General features: G+C 33.2%; 1 protein-coding gene across 6 annotated transcripts in view; it reads right to left on the reverse strand.

Moving 5' to 3' along the window:
* ZGRF1 (zinc finger GRF-type containing 1) overlaps window positions 1–19815 on the reverse strand; it is a 59044-nt gene that overhangs the window by 31989 nt on the left and 7240 nt on the right. For 5 of the 6 annotated variants that reach the window (XM_032462176.1, XM_032462166.1, XM_032462174.1 and 2 more), the window contains exons 4-11: window positions 19358–19417; window positions 17761–17946; window positions 15241–17458; window positions 11240–11313; window positions 9561–9611; window positions 7906–7989; window positions 3512–3614; window positions 3324–3421 (exon numbers count right to left, since the gene is read on the reverse strand). In XM_032462176.1, the coding sequence (XP_032318067.1) occupies window positions 3324–3421; window positions 3512–3614; window positions 7906–7989; window positions 9561–9611; window positions 11240–11313; window positions 15241–17458; window positions 17761–17946; window positions 19358–19417 (2874 nt within the window). The remainder of the gene's footprint in view (window positions 1–3323; window positions 3422–3511; window positions 3615–7905; window positions 7990–9560; window positions 9612–11239; window positions 11314–15240; window positions 17459–17760; window positions 17947–19357; window positions 19418–19815) is intronic. The other variant, XM_032462192.1, reaches the window with a different exon arrangement.

Genomic DNA, 19815 nt, shown 5'->3' on the forward strand with positions numbered 1-19815 from the left:
ATATCAAACTGTTAAGAGTGGTTTCTAATAGAGGCAGGATTAGGGGGAAAGGTTCTTTTACTTATAATCCTATACCCTTCTGAATGATTTGAACTTGTTAAAATATGCTTGTGTATTTGTTTTTTGAGTAAATGACAATAAAGATAAAAAGATTATTTTTAGATTTTAAAACATTTTCTTCATTAGCTGCTTGGATCAAGGTGCTGTGCTATGAGCTAAGAATGTGAAGATGAATACTCATGGTCCCTACACTCAGGGAGTTCAGTTTAATAGAAGAAACAAACAAATGGGAAATTACAATTCAATCATCAGCATAATAGATTTACTGTATTATTAAGTTCTTACTGTGTGCCCAGGACTATTCTAAGCACTTTGTATTTTTAACTTACTTGATCCTTAAAACAACCATATGAGGTGGGTACTCTTATTTTACAACTGAGGGAACTGAGAAAAAGCAGTTAAACAATTATATTTGCTGAAATTCACCCAACTTATAAGCAGCAGGATTGGAATTCAAACACAGGCAGTCTAGATTGTACTGTCCCTTCAAAACAAGAGAACAATCACAGGCAATACTTACTGAGTATTACACCCTGTTCCCATAGTACTTTCTCTACAAACCTGCCAGAGAGTTCTTGCCAAATGTAAATTCAATCGTTTCACTCCTCTCACTAAAATTCCAATGGTTCTGGATCTCTCTCAAAGTACAATGCAGCTCTGACAATGTCTCATGGAACCGCCCTGCAAGATTAGGAACCTTACCTCCTCTTCAAACTCACTCACTCCATGGCAATCTCCTTGCTGTTCTACAAACTGGCCAGCACTCTCCTGCCTCAGAACATTTACATTTGCTATTTCCTGTGCTTGTAATGCTCTTCCTCCAGATACCTGCATGGACCTCTTTCTTCCTTCAGATCTCTACTCCAATGTTATTTTAGCAGAGAGGCCCTACTTGACCTATGTAAAATAGAACTCTATCCACATCTGCACTCTTATCCCTCTCACATGGCTTTATTGTTCTCCATAGCACTTAAAACCCTCTTATTGTCTGTCTCTTTTCATTAGAATTTAAGTTCCATGAGGGCAGGTCTTTGCCTGTTTTATTCACAGGCCTATCTCTAGCACCTAAAACTGTGCAACACACAGCAGTTGCTCAAGAAATAGTTGATAAAGGAGTGACTGACTGACCAAATATGGTATTCTAAAGAGTTTTACACAAACACTGCCTCTATTTTCTTACCTATTCACTATTTAATCCACTTTTTACTGATTTCTACTCTATTTCACTGCAAGTACTCTTGCCAAGGTCACCCAAGACCTCCAAGTTGCCAAATGCGATGTTTCTTTTCTCATTTTATTAGATGTCTCACCAATAATTGATATAACTAACCCTCTCCACCCTCCAGTTCTTCAGAATGGGATATGACACACTCTCTACTCTAAATAAACCTATCCATTCTCAGTACTTTAAACTTTTCTATGTGTAAATGACTACACAAACTTCTCCTCTGAACCAGACCCATGTACCCAACTTCTTACTTAACATCTCTACTTGACTGTCACACAGGCATTCCTTCCACTTCCATATACCCCCCCAAACCTGGTCCTCCTGATGTGGACTGAACTGTGTCCCCCCAGAATTCATAGCTGAATTTTGTTTTATTGAAGTCCTAACCCCGAATGTGACTGTATTTGAAGACAGGGGCTTTAAGAGGTACTAAAGGTCATAAGAATGGTATCCTGATCACACAGCATTAGTGTTACAAGAGAGCTCTCTAGCTCGCCTGCTCTCTCTCTGTTTCTGTGTGTGTCTCTCTCTCTCACATACCTAGGAAAGCCATGTGAGGATATAGTGAGAAGGGAGCCATCTGTGAGCGGGAGCAGAGTTCTCACCAGAACTTTGATTTGGGACTTCTAGCCCCCAGAACTGTGACAAAATAAATTTTTTAAGCAACTCATCCTGTGGTATTTTGTTACAGCAACCTGAGCAGACTAATACACTCCTCCATCTTACTGCCTCAGTAAAGCCCACCGCAGTCCACATTGCTAAATCAGAAAGCAGGAGTCTTTCTCATCCCCTCTTTCATCCTATTCTGTACATCCAAACCAGCAACATCCATGCTTCTACCTCCAAAATTTCAACTCCTCTATACTTTCACTGCCACAATCCCTGCTTCAAGTCATTATCATCTAAGGGTCTTCTTAACTGGTTTCCCTGCTTCCACCACAGTGCCCATCTAATCCATCTTCCACATAGCAGCCAACAAAACCTTTAAAAAATGTAAATTGAATCATGTGACTTTCTGCTGAAAATCCTTCAGTGATTTCTCAGTTGAACACAGCAGTATCAAAGTTTTTAGCCTGACCTAACCTGCAAGACTATGTCTGGTCCCGCTCATGTTTCAGTTTAATTACTGCTTTCCCTGTCCACAATCCAGCTACTTCGGCCTTCTTTCACTTTCTCGAGCCCGCCCAATTCTTTTCAATCTCAGGGTATTTATACTTGTTGTCTCTTTACATGGTATGTTCTTCCCCTCACTGCTGCCATAGCTTAAGACTTCCCAATCATCCATAATGTAGATTCCCCTATAATTTCAGAGTATTTTCACAGCTTTTCTACATAGTAATTGTCTCAATTCATTTGTTTGTTCTCTTCATTAAAATCTTTCTCCTGCTGCTGGCCTTTAAAAACAGAAATCATTCCTATTTTGTCCATAACCCTATACCCTAGTTTACAATTTCCTGACCTAAAGAAGGCATTCAATAAATACTGCTGGATTCCTATTTATCATGAATTTCAAATTTCACAGTAAAATTTCATAGTCTATTTCACACATTCCACACATTTCCAATTACGATCATGCTTAGGCATTGCATTATATATTTGTTACTATTGTTGGGACTCTTTTTCTATTATATTTTCTATTTGGTTTAGGAAAGTTATTAATTTTTCAAGCTTATCTCGTCTTCAGCTCCTTTACAAAATTACTCTTAAACCTCTCATTTTTAACTGATTCTTCTAATTTCTATTTCTTCCTTTCTAATTATATATGCCTCTCATTTCATGTAACATTACAGAAAAATCTGTGAATAACAAAGATAGTAATCATCCACATTTTGTTACTTATTCTAACAGAAATTACTTTGTGCATTTCATTATTAAAATAATGTTGGTTGGTTGTTCATTAACTTTCTTGATCATGTTAAAAAAAAATCACCCAGTCTTAAGATTTTGATTTTTCTTTTTAGTTTTTAATAGGCATTTTTTATAAGACTACCAAAATTTTTTACTCACAACTATTAAAACTTTGTTTACATTATACCTTATTTGCTTCCCACGAAGTACTCTCTGCTGATTTAAAGTTATAATCCAAATAATGGTAAGAATGTTCTGAATCTTTAGGAGAGAAATCTAAAATTGCTGTGGGGGAAAAAAAGCATGGATCTTTTCACAACAGTTTGTTCAATGTCAAATACTTTTTAATGTTAATTTTATTTACAATTTACTTACAATCATTTTCAACTGAGTCCTTATTAGACTCAGCTATCACTTGAAACTTGTCTTCAATATTAAAGTTAGTACCTCCTTTTGGAAAGTTTTCTTCATCTGAGGACTAGAAAATAGAGATCCATTTATGAGTTTAGAAAAATTATGTGTACATATCCATATCTTATCTATCTCTCTATATACCTCTATGTATCCACACATATACATACAGTTATGGTTATAACTTGAGACACAGAAAAACAGAAATATGAAGAACATTATGAAGCCAACTCCATTCAGGGAAAGCAGAGTACATCATATTTCATCAGTTCTTATGACTCACATTTCTTACATCTTAACATCTTTAAAATAGGGACGCACCTTAAAAATGATGACATTTTTACACCTCTATAGGACAGGCAACAGTTGTGACATAGCTGTCATTGCCTGTGCATGTACAACTATATGCAAAGTATTCATACTGTTCATATAATGATCACTTAAATATGAGTTTGTGCACTGTTAATATTATACGTTATTAAGTAATTTTGCTGTTTAAATGTCTTCAAAAAGATCACACTAAGGTTTAGCACCGAACAAAAAAGTACTGTGTTCACAGAAAGACAAGAAAACAAAGCAGCGTGATATACAATAAAAATCTATGCTCAAATAAATCTAAGAGTCTTTCAATAAATATAACATTAAAAATCTAACTGAAGGTGAAAAGGCTTTGGAGATCTGTTTCATAACACTGTAAATAACTTTCCATTACTAACGTGTGCACATAAAAATGGTTAAGATTAAAAAAAAGTTAAGATTCTCAGTTTTATGATTTTTTTTTACTTTTTTTAATGTAAAAAAAGGCAATGATAAAGCATTGTATAATGTTAACTGCTCTTTTTTCTTAGTGGTATATGTTATAATAGTGCTTCTTACAATTGGTGATAGTATCTTAGAATTTGATGAAATACAAAATTTTTTTAAAAGTTCAAAAATGTCAATTCTCCCCAATATCTATGTACAAGATCTATGAAATTCCAATCAAATTCCCAACATCTCTATGTGTATGTATGGAACCTGTTAAGATAATTCAAAGTGCAAAAAGATAAGAACAAAGTGAGAAGATAAAATCAATTGTAGGTGAATTAGATCGAAATGTGAAAGGCAAAATAATAAAGTTTCTACAATATGAGAGAATATCTTCATGACTTTGGGATAGAGGAAAACTTCTTAAACAAAACAAAAAAGCACTAATCAGAAAAGGAACAACAGATAAATTGTATTGCATTAAAAATTATAAACTTCCATTCATCAAGAGTGAAAGATAAAGTCAGACTCAGGGGAGATAAGCATACCAACTAAAAACTGAGGAAGGAAGCTTAACAAACACATCATGAAAGAAGAAATGGAGAGGGCTAATAATCATATGAAAAGGTCCCAACCTCATTGTTAGGCAGGAAAATGCAAACTAAAATCACAATGAATATCACTGAAATACCACTACATACCCACCAGCACAGCTAAAATTCAAAGCAAAAAAACTGTCATCACCAAGTGCTGATGAAGACGTAGAGTGATGGGAACTCCCATACACTCCTGACAGAAAGGCAAACTAAAACAACCATTTGGAAAGCAGTTTGGCATTATCTACTAAAAGTAAAAACATGCACATCTAGTGATTCAACAATCCCACTTCCAGGTAGTGTCACTAACAGAAGCGTGTCATGTACGTACATGTTAATGACGGTACGTGAATGTTCACAGCAGTATTATCTTTAAGAGCCCCCAAATGCAAACAACCCAAACACTGAAGAATGTACTGGGGTGTATTTACACAACGGAATCTATACCAGCAACAAAAATGAATGAAGTACGGCCACAGATAACAACATGGATGAGTTTCAAAATTGCAATGTTGAACAGAAAAAGCCAGACACAAAAAATACACTGTGTATTACTCTACTTACATAAAGTTCTAAAAAACAAAATTCATATATGGTACTATAAGTCAAGATAGTGGTTATCTTTGGGGAGAATGGAAGGGGTAGTGATTGAAAGGGGGCAGAAGGGGGCCTTCTGGAATGCTGGTAATGCTCTATTTCTTAAGGGTAGAGGTTACCTGGGTGTGTTCACTTTGTGGTAATTATTGAGCTGTGTGCCTATGATCTGCACACTTATTTTGTATGTGTATTAATTAAAAACGGAAAAATTTTTTTAAATCTCTTTAACAGGTATCATTTTAAATACATGCATTATCATCCTCTCTACATAACTTATTCCATTTGGTAGAAATGAGAAGTACATGGTGTCATATTTAGCGGGGAGGAGGGTGGACATTAGAAGGGAAAAAAAAATCTACCAGCTGTTAAACATATTTTCTATATATAATCTGCCTATCTGCTCTTGTCATGAATTCCTAGTCTTCTCTGAAGTGAAAAGTAATCCTTTAAATTTCTGATCCTAAAAAGGTGAAAATCCTTCAAATATTTTTATCTTAGTTTGATTTATTATGCTTCTTCAACTTACTAAACTCCTTTTTAACTTACAACTGTACAAAGATTTAAATACACTCTCTTTGCAAAATTTAGTACTGACATAAAGGAAATGATTTGGCACGATACAATATAAAAATATTTTTACCTGCAAGAAGTCAATCTGCATACAAGTGCTAGGCAACTTTGGTGTCAGAAAACAAGTGTCTGTTGTATAGTTATCATATGCAATGCTCTCTGGAAGCTGACTGCATTCTAGCTGTGAGCTGTGTCCTCTGACCATCACAGCACTAGTAGCTGATCCTTTCACTTGATGCCCTTGAAACTCAACAGGCTATAGTAAATTATTAAAAATGAGTACTGCATAAATTTATATATTTACAATGCATATATACAAAGAAAATAATGCATAATTCAGCTTTCTATTATTACTTAATGTAAATATTTACTGAGACTAATAATGAAAACGAGGAAACATACCTATTTCTCCTAAAACATGTTATGGGTAGGCTAACTAGTTTAAAGTGCAGTGATTTAAATGCATTCAAGTTCAAGATTAATAAGTATGTTTTTTTAATAATAAACATAAGAAGTAGTAATAACAGGGTGATTAAGCCAGAAAGACACAGGTGTGCCTTTCTTATGCCTCCACTAGATATTATACAATTTTCCACTACGGACATCATATGATACTACAATGAAGTTTCTTCTTATCTGTATATTAACTGTACTGCAAACTCCTTGAGGGCAGAAACTTCTCTGCTTCATCAGGGTATCACCTGCATTTAACACCAGGCTTGAAATATAGGAGGCAAACAAACATATGAAGAAAGAGAAGTAACAGAGGATGCATTTTCCTTTGTTTAAGGGTTTTGTAAACTATCAGGCTATTAGCAAGAGGGATGATAGGCTCCCTACCTCCCAGATGGTCTCACCCTATAGCTCTAAGAAAAAAGGCCTATCAGTACCAAGACAGACATGCACCTTGGAGGGGTGCTTTCATCCATTCGGAGACTTAGTCTGCTTTCAGACTTCAAATGGCTTTCTCTGCTGCCCTCTTGAGGGTTCTCGGATTTTTACTCTACGCAGGGTGACAAAGCCTACCCAGAAAGTGGAAAAATAAGACCGCTGTAAAGCCAAAGGAATGTACATAAAGGATAAATTTATTTCAAACTGATAAATTAACAAAATGACAATAATATATAATCTGAATAATCTCTTATTTAAAACTGAAGATTCTAAACCACACATTTGAAAGAAAAATCAAATCTAAAATGCCTCTTCAACAGGACTTCTGTTGAAAACATTATTCTGAATTTTAAAACACACACATTTCAGTAAAAAAAAAAAAAAGCCTAAAGTTTTTAAAGACTATATATTCTGCTTTGTTTGACTGGGAATACAAATTCTCTACAAGCAAATAGATGCCTTGCTTTCTATGCTGCTATGCAGATCTTTTCCGGAGGGCTGTGGAGTTTTAGGGAAAGCATCACTATTTACAAAACCCAACCATTTATATGCTGTTGTCTCTATCGATTTTTGCTGTGGAGTGGGCAGCACTACTTAGAGCTTGGGTTATATATACTTCCATAGATTCAGCCTGCAGTAAAAGTGGTGAACTATTTATAAAGATCTTCACTTTGTTCTCCACAGAATATTTATTAATTGTATTTTACATATCTTTGTGTCCAACCTCTAGGGAATCCTACGTATAGATAATGCATTATTAGTTCAGAGTAAAAGAGAGAGGGCTCAAAACCAAAAAGAAAAAAGGCAGGGGGTAAGAATTACTAGTTTCTCCTGTTCTTAAAACCAGGTTAATTCATTATGCTCACTAACCTTCTGCTATGAAAACTCTGATAGTTGTGTAGAAAATAGTAGGAAGACAGAGTGGTTTAGAAAATCAACATTCTTCACAAATTTTACCTTAGGGTCACAGATTTTTCTCTCCATTTGTTTAGGAATAAGAGCTGGAAAAGCAGTCTCTTCTTCACTGCCCAAGGGAAAGAACTAGGATAAAATATCATTAAGTGTATTAGCTAAAATAGTTTTGTAGGTGGTTTATGAGTTTAATGGGAAAATACTCCCCAGACTTAAAGTTTGTCCTTTGAAAATACACATGTCATCTCCATCTTGCTTCTCTATACAGACCTACAAGTTACCCCTGGCAAAGGAGAACTCTATAGAAAAAGTACTATACTAATTAATTCTAAAACTCAGAATATTGAAAATTCAAATTCTAAACTTTTAATTGAATTATTTTAACACTAGAAAAAAATGAATGGGTATGTTATAATTCCCATACTAATATTTATGTTAACACTGATTATTTAATTCAAAAATCTGTGTGAAATTAAAGAAGGAAAAATTATAAAAAGTGTAATAATTTAAAGAATGAACCACCTAGCAACCATAAAACACAAGATATAGACAACAGCAATTAATTATTTTTAGTTCATCAAGTAATTAGATAAAATAGCCATAATTTCTAATATGAATTACAGACTTAGAAAATGAACTCAACTATAGAAGTACTATTTTTATGTTTAAGAAATATGGAGGGGAAAAATTGTTCTCAATAGACAGAGGAGGTAAAATAATGTATTTCTTCAAACAATGGTCATTTTCTTTTATAACATTATATATAAGCACAACTGCCAATCAAGTAGCTTTTAAAACATTCAACTTATATTTTAGAACTAGCATTTTTTAATACAGTGAGTTTTAAAAATAATTAGCATAGTATCCTCTAACTCCTTTGCTATGTGTAGCTAATTACACTTATAGAACTAAGGCAAAGGTGGCATTAAGTATATCCTCAAAGAGTACCCTAATTTTAAGTTTTGTTAAGTTCCTTCTATTACTAGTGTCCATGAAGAGATTGTTTCAGAGTTGTAGCAAGAAAATTATTACAAAAATACAAATGTACTCCTATATTAATGCTAAAAAGATTTAAATTTTTTTTGCAGAAGACTGTAAGAGCTTTTTCATTACTGTGAGACTATAAAATACTTTGTTTTAAAAATAAATTTATTTTAAATGGCAACTCATCCTAGAGGGAAAAACAGTGACAGTATTAATTTGCGTTTATACCTTGTGACAACTATCCTTGAAAAAGTTTAAACCATATTTTTTTAAGTGATAAAAAAAAACATTAAAATGTGATCATTTGTAAGCTAAATTATGCAGCTGCTGAGTGTTTATTATTTTATATATTTGATCTTGTTACATAAGGGTGAAAATGGTTGAGTCACCACAATAGATTTTGTTTGTTTTGTGCTGTTTTAGACAACAGAGACTGCAGATGTAGCTGTAATTGTCGATGTCGATTCTTCCATTAGGTAACACTTGCAAGTTTGCAAAATTAGTTTTATGACAAAAGATTTGTTATTTAACCAAATCCAACTGACAACAAAGGACATTTATACAAGACAGCAGGCTCATCTAAATATATATAAGAGGGTAACTAATTACAAATAAGTTTGAAAACTGGCAATATAAAATACAAATAAAAAATTACATGCCATAACTATATAAATAAGTACAATTTCTGCCTACTTTACATTTTAAAGGTAACTTACCTGCAAAGACTGAAGTGATTCACTCGGTTCAACTTCATTTTCTTTTATCATCTTAGGAATAGAATGGTAATATAAGATAAGCCAAAAGGTAATAGTAAGTTAGAAAATAAAATATAAATTTCTATTAGACATAAGAAATATAACACCATTAATAATAATCAAAACAATAAAAACTAAGTGTTGATTAAACACTATTTTTACTTAGCAAGAATTTTAAAAGATCTTAGTACTAGTGACTATGAAGTGAAACAAATATTCATACGTAAAACAGTAAGATATTTCGATTTGAGTTGTATCAAGAATCTAAGAAACTTGTTCTTGGCCTTTCAAGTTGTCAGTTGGAAATACTCTGAATGCCCAAGATAGGGAAGTGTTTGTCCAAAGCGTAGGATATCCACAGGATGGAATGATAAGTAACTTTTTAAAGGTATGTTTAAGAGTTTTTAATAATGTGAGAAAATACAGTGGTGCTAAGAAGAAAGGACATAAAACTATCTGTACCCATCAATCGAATCCTATCTTTATACCAAAAAAAGGCTGGAAATGTTAATAATAATTATCTCTGGGTGGTATGGTAGGTTTTATTTTTTTCTTTACTTTTTTCTATATTTAAAAAAGGAGGAGAAAATTTATATTATTAAAAAAAAAAATGACCAGTACCATGGAAAATAAGAGCATGATACAAACTGGGGGTAAACAAAACAATGAAAGAATTGTCCCTCCCAAAGTCCTAAAAGCATCTTTATTGAGTGAGAAACGCTAACCTAGATAATCTGTTCTAGAATTCCAATTCATCATAATTAGTACTATTACTTTCTATATTATTTCCATGGTTCTCAAACTGGTGTAACGAGGTACTTTTGGGTGCCACAGTGAACTCAATGGGGATTCCACAAGATATTTTAAATTTGAGGGAAATACAGTTTCATTAGACATCTGTCAGAAAATGAACAAACTACTAACTCAAGGTAGCTCAGTTTCAACAGTGGATCTCGTGTACTTCTTCTAGTGACATCACATCCTTGTGAAGCTGGGTTTTAGGAAACTGCTATGATAAAAATCAATTACCATGCAAAAATCGGGGGGTGAGGGTTATAGCTCAGTGGTAGAGTGCACGCTTAACATACACGAGGTCCCTGGTTCAATCCCCGGTACCTCCATTAAAAATAAACAAATAAACATAATTACCTCCTCCCAAAAAATGATAAAAAAAAAAAAAAAAGGAAGAAAAAAGAAAAAAAATCAATGTGGACCAGGAAACTGAATCTATTTTCCAAGTTTTGAGAAGTTGCACAGTGCCCAACAAGTGCACAGATTCCATTACTGTGTTTATTCAAAAATAAAATGCTTATGGTAATCGTTTCACAATTTATGCATATATCAAATCATTATGTTGTACATCTTAAACTAATACAATGCTATATCACAATAAAACTGAAAAAAAAAAAAACTTACCAAGTTACTAGGACATGATACTTAAGTTTCTAATTCTACTAATTAAATAAATGGAACTGTGAGATTTCTTTTGGCCAAGGAATGCAATAAAAAAAAATTACTGAAATACAGGGCAGGTCATGAACCAAGATAGCTTCAGACCCTCTGTATTTCTATAATCTCATCACAAACTACAGAACATTCTATATCAAAATAAAAAATGTATTGACAGAAAAAAAATGTACCTGTTGAGGATCCTGGTTCAGATAAGGAGACTTTGGTATAGCTTGTGACACTACTGTAGTCAATGGTTTCCTAGCTATAATGGACAAAATCCAATGATCTTATTTATCAAACATACAGCAGTGCTCTAAAAATTTTAACTTATTTCTAAAATGGAAAGAAACATGGAATATAACTTAAACTATTTTCTAAGTACAGTATGCCAAGGACTGGGAAAACAGCAGTGAACAAAACAAACAAGATCCCTTGAAGAGAGAGACACAGAAGATAAACAAATCCAGATTGTGATACAACAGGATTTCATAACACAGGGTGATACAACGGAAAGTAACTTTAGGATGATCCGGAGAGACCGCTCATAGGAAGTTAACATTTATGCTGAGACCTGAAGACATGAGAAAAACAGCTATATGAGGGGTAAAAGTGTTAGGTGTTCAGGAGAAAAGCAGAACAAGTCTAAAGACTGAGACAAAAAAGCTGGCAAGCCTGCAGAGTGGAAAGGACAAGGTGGCTAGACCACATACCACCTTATCAGGTATCCATTTAAAAGGAGAGTTTTTTTCTTAATAGAAATTCAATTCAATAATTTCTTCTAAAGTCACCAGTAAGACTATAATTTTAAAGTGGTTATTACTCTTTAAAAAACAGCTATATTTTTAGACATTTAGCTATATCTAAAAACATTTTTTCCAGTTGTTATTTTTAGTTTCATTATTTTCTTGTAAAAACCCAGAATAAATTAAATACAACAACAAAAAAAGTGGATTTTGGAACTTGAGGTTATTTAGAAAAAGGGCTTTAAAAAGGCACTGGATGAAAATTGTGTTTTCCTTTACTGCTTCCACTCAAGAATAAAATTCTAAATTAACATTTCTAAAATATATTTAATCATCTCACAAAAACTTCTACTTGAGAAAAAATTTTTTAAAACACTTTCACGTATCCTAAATGGTGGTAAAACTAATTTTCCTATAATTCTGTATTAAGCTCCATGAAGTTATTTGTTATATTCCAATAAAAAATTCCATTTTCTCAAACTGTCTCGAGAAAACCAATTTAATCATTTTTAGAGAAATATATCAGAAAACAGAGTCAATCCTCCTTATTCACAGATTCCGCCTACTTGCTAAAATTTACTTGTAACCCCCAAATCAATACTCAGTGTTTCTGAGGTCATTTGCAGACATGCAGAGCTACAAAAAAAATGAGTTGCTCGATGTGCGCATTCCCAGCTGAGGTAGAACAAGGCAACATTCTGCCTTCTAATTTCAGCTCTTACACTATAAACAAGTGTCCTTTTTATGGTCTATTTTGTACATTTTTCACATTTTGGGGCTTTTTGTTGGTGACTTTGCTATCTAAAATGTTCCCTAAGCATAGTGCTGCCTAGTGTTTCTAAGTGCAAGAAGGCTGTGATGTTTCCTGTGCAGAAAACATGTGATAAGTTTCATTTAGGCATGAGTTATAGTGTTGTTGGTCACGAGTTCAAAGTTAATCAACAATATAGAGGGAAGGGTATAGCTCAAGTGGTAGAGCGCATACTTAGCATGCATGAGGTCCTGGGTTCAACTCCCAGTAAATCCTCCAAATATAAATAAATACATAAACAAACAAGCAAACCTAATTACCTCCTTGTCATTAAAAAAAGAAGAAGAAGAAAACAATATATATTAAATAAGGTGTCTTTAAATGGAAACACATAAAACAAGGTTTGGCATTGATAATTGACAAAAATGTTCTAACCAGAGATTTGAAGGAAACTAACCCTGCATTTCTCCTAAAAGCAATGGCTCATTGTTCACTAATTCCGTTTGGTGACTTTATAGAACATAACCACCACAAATAATGAGAATCAACTGTAATCCCCTTTTCCAACTTAATGAGAAAAGAGTAAATTTCCCAAAACTAAATTCTATAATTTCTAAATCTTCGTATTAGGAATTCATATCCTTATATGACATTTCATTACCACATCTACCCACATATATTTTTCAAAAGTTTCTTATTTTTAGCTTTTTAGAAAATAAACTAACAATCATCATCAAATCTAACTACATTTTAAAGAAACATTTTGCTAGGTATAATAATTTACTCCTATTTTTCCTCAGGGATTCCTTGAGATATTCAAATAAGAGTTCAATTTTAACCTTTGAGTATCATAAAGTAACTTGTTCATTCAGATTCATATATACATCATATTTACTAAAATGTTCTATAATACTATCTTTCTTTAAAAAATGCTGTTGGCAACATACTATAAGCCAAGTCAAAATACCAATCAATGACATACTGAAAGAAAATATCTGCAACAGGTACTATAGAAAAAGGGTTGATATCTCTAACCTATAAAGAACCCTTACAAATCAAAGAGAACAAAAAGATCAACAACCATTAAAACACTGGACAAAAGGGTAGAGCAGACAGTTCACAAAAAAGAACCAATGATGCTGAAGCATATGAAAAGCTCAATTTCACTTGTAGTAATAGAAATACAAACTTAAAATACACTCTCATTTCTCACCTATTAGATTGGTAAAAATTCAAAAGCTTGGCAACACACTTGATTGGCAATGCTATAAAGAAACAGGCATTCTCGCATGTTACTGCTGAGAGTGAGAAATGGTATGATTCCTTCGAGGGAATTTTGAAGTATCTAACAAAGACATACATTTATCTAACAACCCTACTGCTAGGAATTTGCCCTGAAGACACACCTCCAACAACATGCAAAAAGCCCATATAGTTACATAAATACAGATATATAAGGTTACTTTTGTGACATTTGCAATAGCAAAATATTGGAGACTCGTTGCATAAATGATGGTTCATCGACACAATAAAATTATATGGCTAAAAACAAACAAAATGAAGGTAAGTCATATGAATTGATATGAAGTGATTTCCAGGATATATTAGGCAAAAAGAAGCACGGTGCTAAAGAATATATAGAATATGATAACTTACGTTGAATGAGGAGAAAGAATTTATATATGGAGCTGCTTATTTTTTAGAAAACCATCCCCTGCAAATCACAGGTATGATATATTGGTTGCCTACAGCAGGTTGGCAGTGATAGGATAAAAGACATAAGGAAGGAATCCGAGAAAAACAAATCGACAAGGGTGGCAAAAAATCCCTCATGGAATATAAACTAAACAACGAACTTAACTATGTTTATATAAAATGGTAACATAATCATACCAAGAGATAAAAGGTAACTCAGTAACTTTGGAACATAATAATCCAACTCTGTAGTCTCAGGGCATACTCTTAAAAACAAACCCCCTCCCCCTGCAAAAAAAAAAAAAAAAACCAAAGCAAAAAAAAAAAAAATTCCAAAAATGAAAAACAAAAACAAAACCCAAAACAAAGAAAAACAAAACTCCAAGGAAATTTGGTTTTTGCTACTAGTGATAATGGTTTAACAACCTGGAAACCATTTGGTGTGCACTGTAGAACTGAGGTAGTAAATACACTGATGTTGGGCCCCAGGGCTCTTTCCACTGTAAGACTAAAGAAACACAATTAATGGAATGAAGGAAAGAGGAACCCTGCGGTTAAGAATTGACATGAGAGATACCAGTATGAAATTATGATTTTTTTCTTAAAAAAGTTATCTCCTGGCACATGTACAAAAATGTATCATATCATGAATTATCACACACACACACACACACACAACCACATACATACATATATATATATATTCACTTATATGTGCCTATATACATACGCACAACATATTTTGGAAGGATACCCTGGAGGCAGAGCGTGGCTAATTATGAGTAGACTAAAGAACTGTGGTAGGAAGGAGACTTACTTTTCACTACAGTATCCTCTATTAGAATTGGTTTTACCAAGTATATGTATTGCCTATTTAAATATTAAATACTATGTAATTCTTCAATGTAGCCTCCAGACCAAGTATCTATCTTCTTATCCTCTGAACTATAAAGAGAACAATCCGAAACAGACATGCCATTTTAACCTTCAGGATTGCTACCTGGCTCATATGTCTGCTGGGTTCCTTGTTGTTTAAAGGAGTTATTTTTCCTTTTCAGTATTTCCAAGCCTTCTAAAGCCGTACTGTGTTCAGACAATGATTTTAATAGGAAAATGTTATTTACTAATCCAGAAAGTTCTGAAGAATTTCTAGGATTATTCCCATATTGTTTGCCTTCTCCAACAGTTCCCACTTCAGTAGCATCCTGCTGTAAACATCTACTCCTTCCCAAATCTTCAGATTCAGGAACATGTGCTTCTGTGTCTTTGGAAATAGGATGCTTTTTCCCCAGAGGATAAAACGAAGAATTGGAAACGTGACTATGTGATTTACCAAGTGCAATACATTCTTCAGAGTGATTCTGATTCGCATTTAATAGTCGGATACTGTTGTCACTGCTAGAGGTTAATGGTAAAACCTGTTCAGTATTTTTGTCTAAGTCACTTCCCACAAAAAAAGGCTGAGGCTGAGCCTTTTCTGAAAACAGGCTGTTTTCAGGATTCTGATTACTGGATATGTTTAAAAACTGAGGACTATGTAAATCTGTGTTTATACCTATAGATTTATTTGGGTGTGAAGCAAAATCATAGTTAACTCTGACTTTTTGGATAGATTCACTAGTGTCTTCATTATTACCTATGCATACATCATCAGTCCACTCGAAAGATGAGTCAAAATTGCTTAATGTGTCATTACACTCCTCTTTTATTTCTTTTCCAGTGTTTCCAGCTTTCCAAGGTCCCATGTCAAAGCCTACACAAGTTTTATCACAAAACTGTGATGGTAGAATCTCTTTCATAGGAAATGTCTCTGAAAGTTTGCCCCCAATAGGCACTGAGAGAGGCAAGTGTTCACTGTCAACTTTGTTACCGCTTACATTCTCACATCTTGAAATGCTGTCATGAACCAAAGTTTCCTTTACCCAACCCTCTGAATCCTGGGAGATTTTATTGCTTTCCTGTGACTCCTCCTCAGTGTCACTGGTTTCAAAATTGTTCAGATTAAAAGTTACCTCCACAAGTGGTTGTGCTACATTATTCACAGGTTCATGAATACTACTAAGGTTTTCATTATCAGTATTACTTTTAGAAAACGTATCAGTAATGTCATCAGAGATCCCAGAATTGTTACTAGATTCAATTTGTAGATGTTTATATGCCCTTTCTGGTGTTCCATGTATATTTATCTCCTGAGCCTTTTCTCTGAGAATTGATTCTTTTATATCCATCTGGTACTTGTGATTAACAGGCATTTTATTATTTTCTGGAACGTCAGATTCTGATAATAAGCCATCATTTTCTACATTGCTACAGGTAACTGGTAAATTGCAGCTTTCACAGAATGAAGGAGTTTCTAATTTTACTTCTTGATCCCAGGGTTGATCATTATCATCTACTGGCTTGTCTTCATTATACTTTTTTCCCTTTTCAGCACTTGTTTCAAAGAACTGTATCCTTTTTTGCACAAAAAGGTCTTTCGAATTTAAATTTATATTACCTCCCTGGGCCTCCGGGTTTTTTTCTGTATCATTCCCTTCTACTGAAGAAGAATGCATAGTTGAACTCTGTGAAGATAAATATATGGCCCACCGGCTTTTATTTCTCATGGCATTTTCTGATTGATAGTGGTGGTATAAACTTTCTGTGCTTTTCACCTCAGCATCCTCTTCCTGTTCAATTAAGCACTCTGACTTAGTAGGAATTTTTAAACTTCCTTGTGGTTTTATCTGAGGGAAATGTCTTGTAATCTCAGAATTTAGTTCCTTAGACGTACTAATTGGCTTGGACTTCAACAGAGCTAATATCTGGGCTTTGCTTCTAATGTTTTGTGAAACTCCTGAATAGTGAGATACCAAACTCTCTCTTTTCATGGGCTCGTTGGTCAGTAAAGAATCTGAATGCTTATTTACAGAACTGACAGGAGAACAAAGATAATTTTCTTCACATAGCATTTCTCGGTTAATCTCAAAGGATGGTGTAGAGACAACAGAAGAAAAAGGTATGCCATTTCTTTCTCTGTTCTTATAAGAGACAATGTTCCCATGGTCTGTTGTCATATTATTTATATCTTCCTTGCCAACAGTAGAAAACAAAGGAGGTGTACTGTAGAATGGAGAAAGAAAAATAGGGCCAGGTTTCTTAGCCTCAAGTAAAGCAGCTGATTCACCATTTTCTGAAATAACCATTTTCTTTGGCACTTGATGTGGTCCTTGAAAACCCTAAAAATATTAAACAGTTATTAGCTATTTCATAAACTACAAAGAAAATGTGAAAAGAACTAAATAAAAAAGTGTACGTTTCACAAGGTAAAGTAATAATTAAAATATAAAATTTACTAAGTTAAAATGCAAACACTCATCTGTATTAAGATTATTCTAATTAGGTTTTTCTTCCTTTCTAGCTAACCATATACTACAAAATACTGTTTTAATAACACAACACAGAACCTTCAAAATTCACTACTTCTTTAAACAATTTTGTAAACATACATTGATTTATTATTTTCAACAGAGAAACTTACAGTAAACTTCCTTTTCAAACCAGAAGGCTGACATCCAAGGGACTGGCCAGAAGATAAAAACCTCTTTGAATTTACCGCTGGTGCTTCTTTACTAACATCCTGTTTAATATCTATGCTTCCAGCAACTTTAACCTCTTCGACTGTGATTAAGTAACGATCACTTTCTAAATCATCTCCAGGTTTCACCTAAATTTTAAAGAATAAATGTCAGAATCATATACATCTAATTATCTGATTATCTATGTGTTCTAATAAGCTACTGGCACAAGCAAGGACATAATGGATATTCAATAAATAGTTGTTGAATGAATTTTATTACTATGCACTAGTTAACTATCAACAAGCACAAAAAAAGTAATACAACAACAAAAAAGTCACTAATTTGTTTATTCATCAATACACATTAGGGATGTATACGAGGACTTTTGTTATACATGGGGGATACAAAGACAAGCAAGAAAAATATGTCTCCTCTCAAGGACTTCATTTAGAATCCATAAAACTAAATGTAATTTTTAAAAATTAAAGCTATTAAATAATAAGTTATATATTTTTATAAATTAATGTGAATTGGATACATGCTCATAATTATCACTAAAGTATTATAAATTGTTACTTAAATAATCATATCCAAAAAAAGCATTTTTAATCACCTTAAAAAACAAAATATAGTACTTGCCACCTTCCTGACTGTAGCATAAAAATAAGATTATCAATCTAGTTTACAACACAAAATCTGTGTATTATCATAGATAAAATACTTAATCTTTACTCATGAATAATTTTAAACAAAATAATAACAGCAGTTGTTACCACTAAATAAGCATCAAATAAAATAGCATTTCTCATAGACCCTCTTTCAATAAGTATAAAAATTCCACAACCACTATTCATGTCATATAAAATTTTTAAATAGATTAAGTAACATGGCCAAAATCAACACAATGATAATAGAAATACGCATTTTAATACTTTTAGCATCACCGTACTAAACTGCTAGGCACTTAACATAAGCTATTTATAATTGTCAGACTAACCCAGTAAAGTCTGGCTAAAGTCTACATTTTACAGTGTGTAAGTTAAATACAGAAAGGTTAGGATAGGTAGGAAGTATGTGAAAGTGGGAAATGAAACCAGAACAAACAACTCTAATATTCTTATTCTTTATACCTTTAGTTCCCTTTAGTTCCGTTTCCTTCCTTTTCCAACAAAGGAAAATAGGCTATTTGAGAAAATATTTTAAATAGGATAATTTCACAAAATATATCCCACTGTAGTTCTCTCCTTATCAAAACCACATAATAGAGTTGGATACTTTCTGGGTTCAAATCCCAGCCCTACCACTATAACTCTGAACCTGGGCAAGTTACTTAACCTTTTGTACTACACTCCTAGTCTACAAAAATCACAGGGTTTATAAACATTAAATAAAACAAGATCTAAAAGCTTTTAGCAGAGTCTGGCTAATAATAAATGTTCAATACTTAATAGCTATAATTATTAGTATTAGTACCATTATTACTATACTACTTAACAATATTTATAAAGGAAATAAGATTTTTTAACAGTAACTTAAAAGATAGGTACATTAAAATACCTCAGGGCACTTAAGAAATATACTCTCCAAACACTGTCCTTTGTCATCATATAAAATTGCCTGTATTAAGACAAAACAAACGTTAAAAATGTTTTTAAAAAAAGAGACATCTTTTTTTCTTAAACATCTTCAAAAGCAAATCAGAAAGTGTTATACAAGTAAATCATGTAACGAAAGGATTACCCCCTTTGTTAACTTGGATTAGAAAGTGCATCTATCGCAAATGTTTACTAAATATCCATTCAGTGTGTGCAAGAGAGCAAAAGCATACATACAAGAAATTCAAGAACTTAATCCCTACCAGGAGAATCTTGGGATGGGATTGTGGAGAAAACAGAACTGGAATGAGCTCAAAAACAAAAACAAAAAATCAATACATATGAAATAGTATGAAGAAAAAAGATCATCAGTAAAGAGATAACTGTACCAGCATGGTATGGAGGATTGAGGAGATACTT

This window comes from Camelus ferus, chromosome 2 (genome assembly GCF_009834535.1).
Source record: "Camelus ferus isolate YT-003-E chromosome 2, BCGSAC_Cfer_1.0, whole genome shotgun sequence".
NCBI lineage: Eukaryota > Metazoa > Chordata > Mammalia > Artiodactyla > Camelidae > Camelus > Camelus ferus.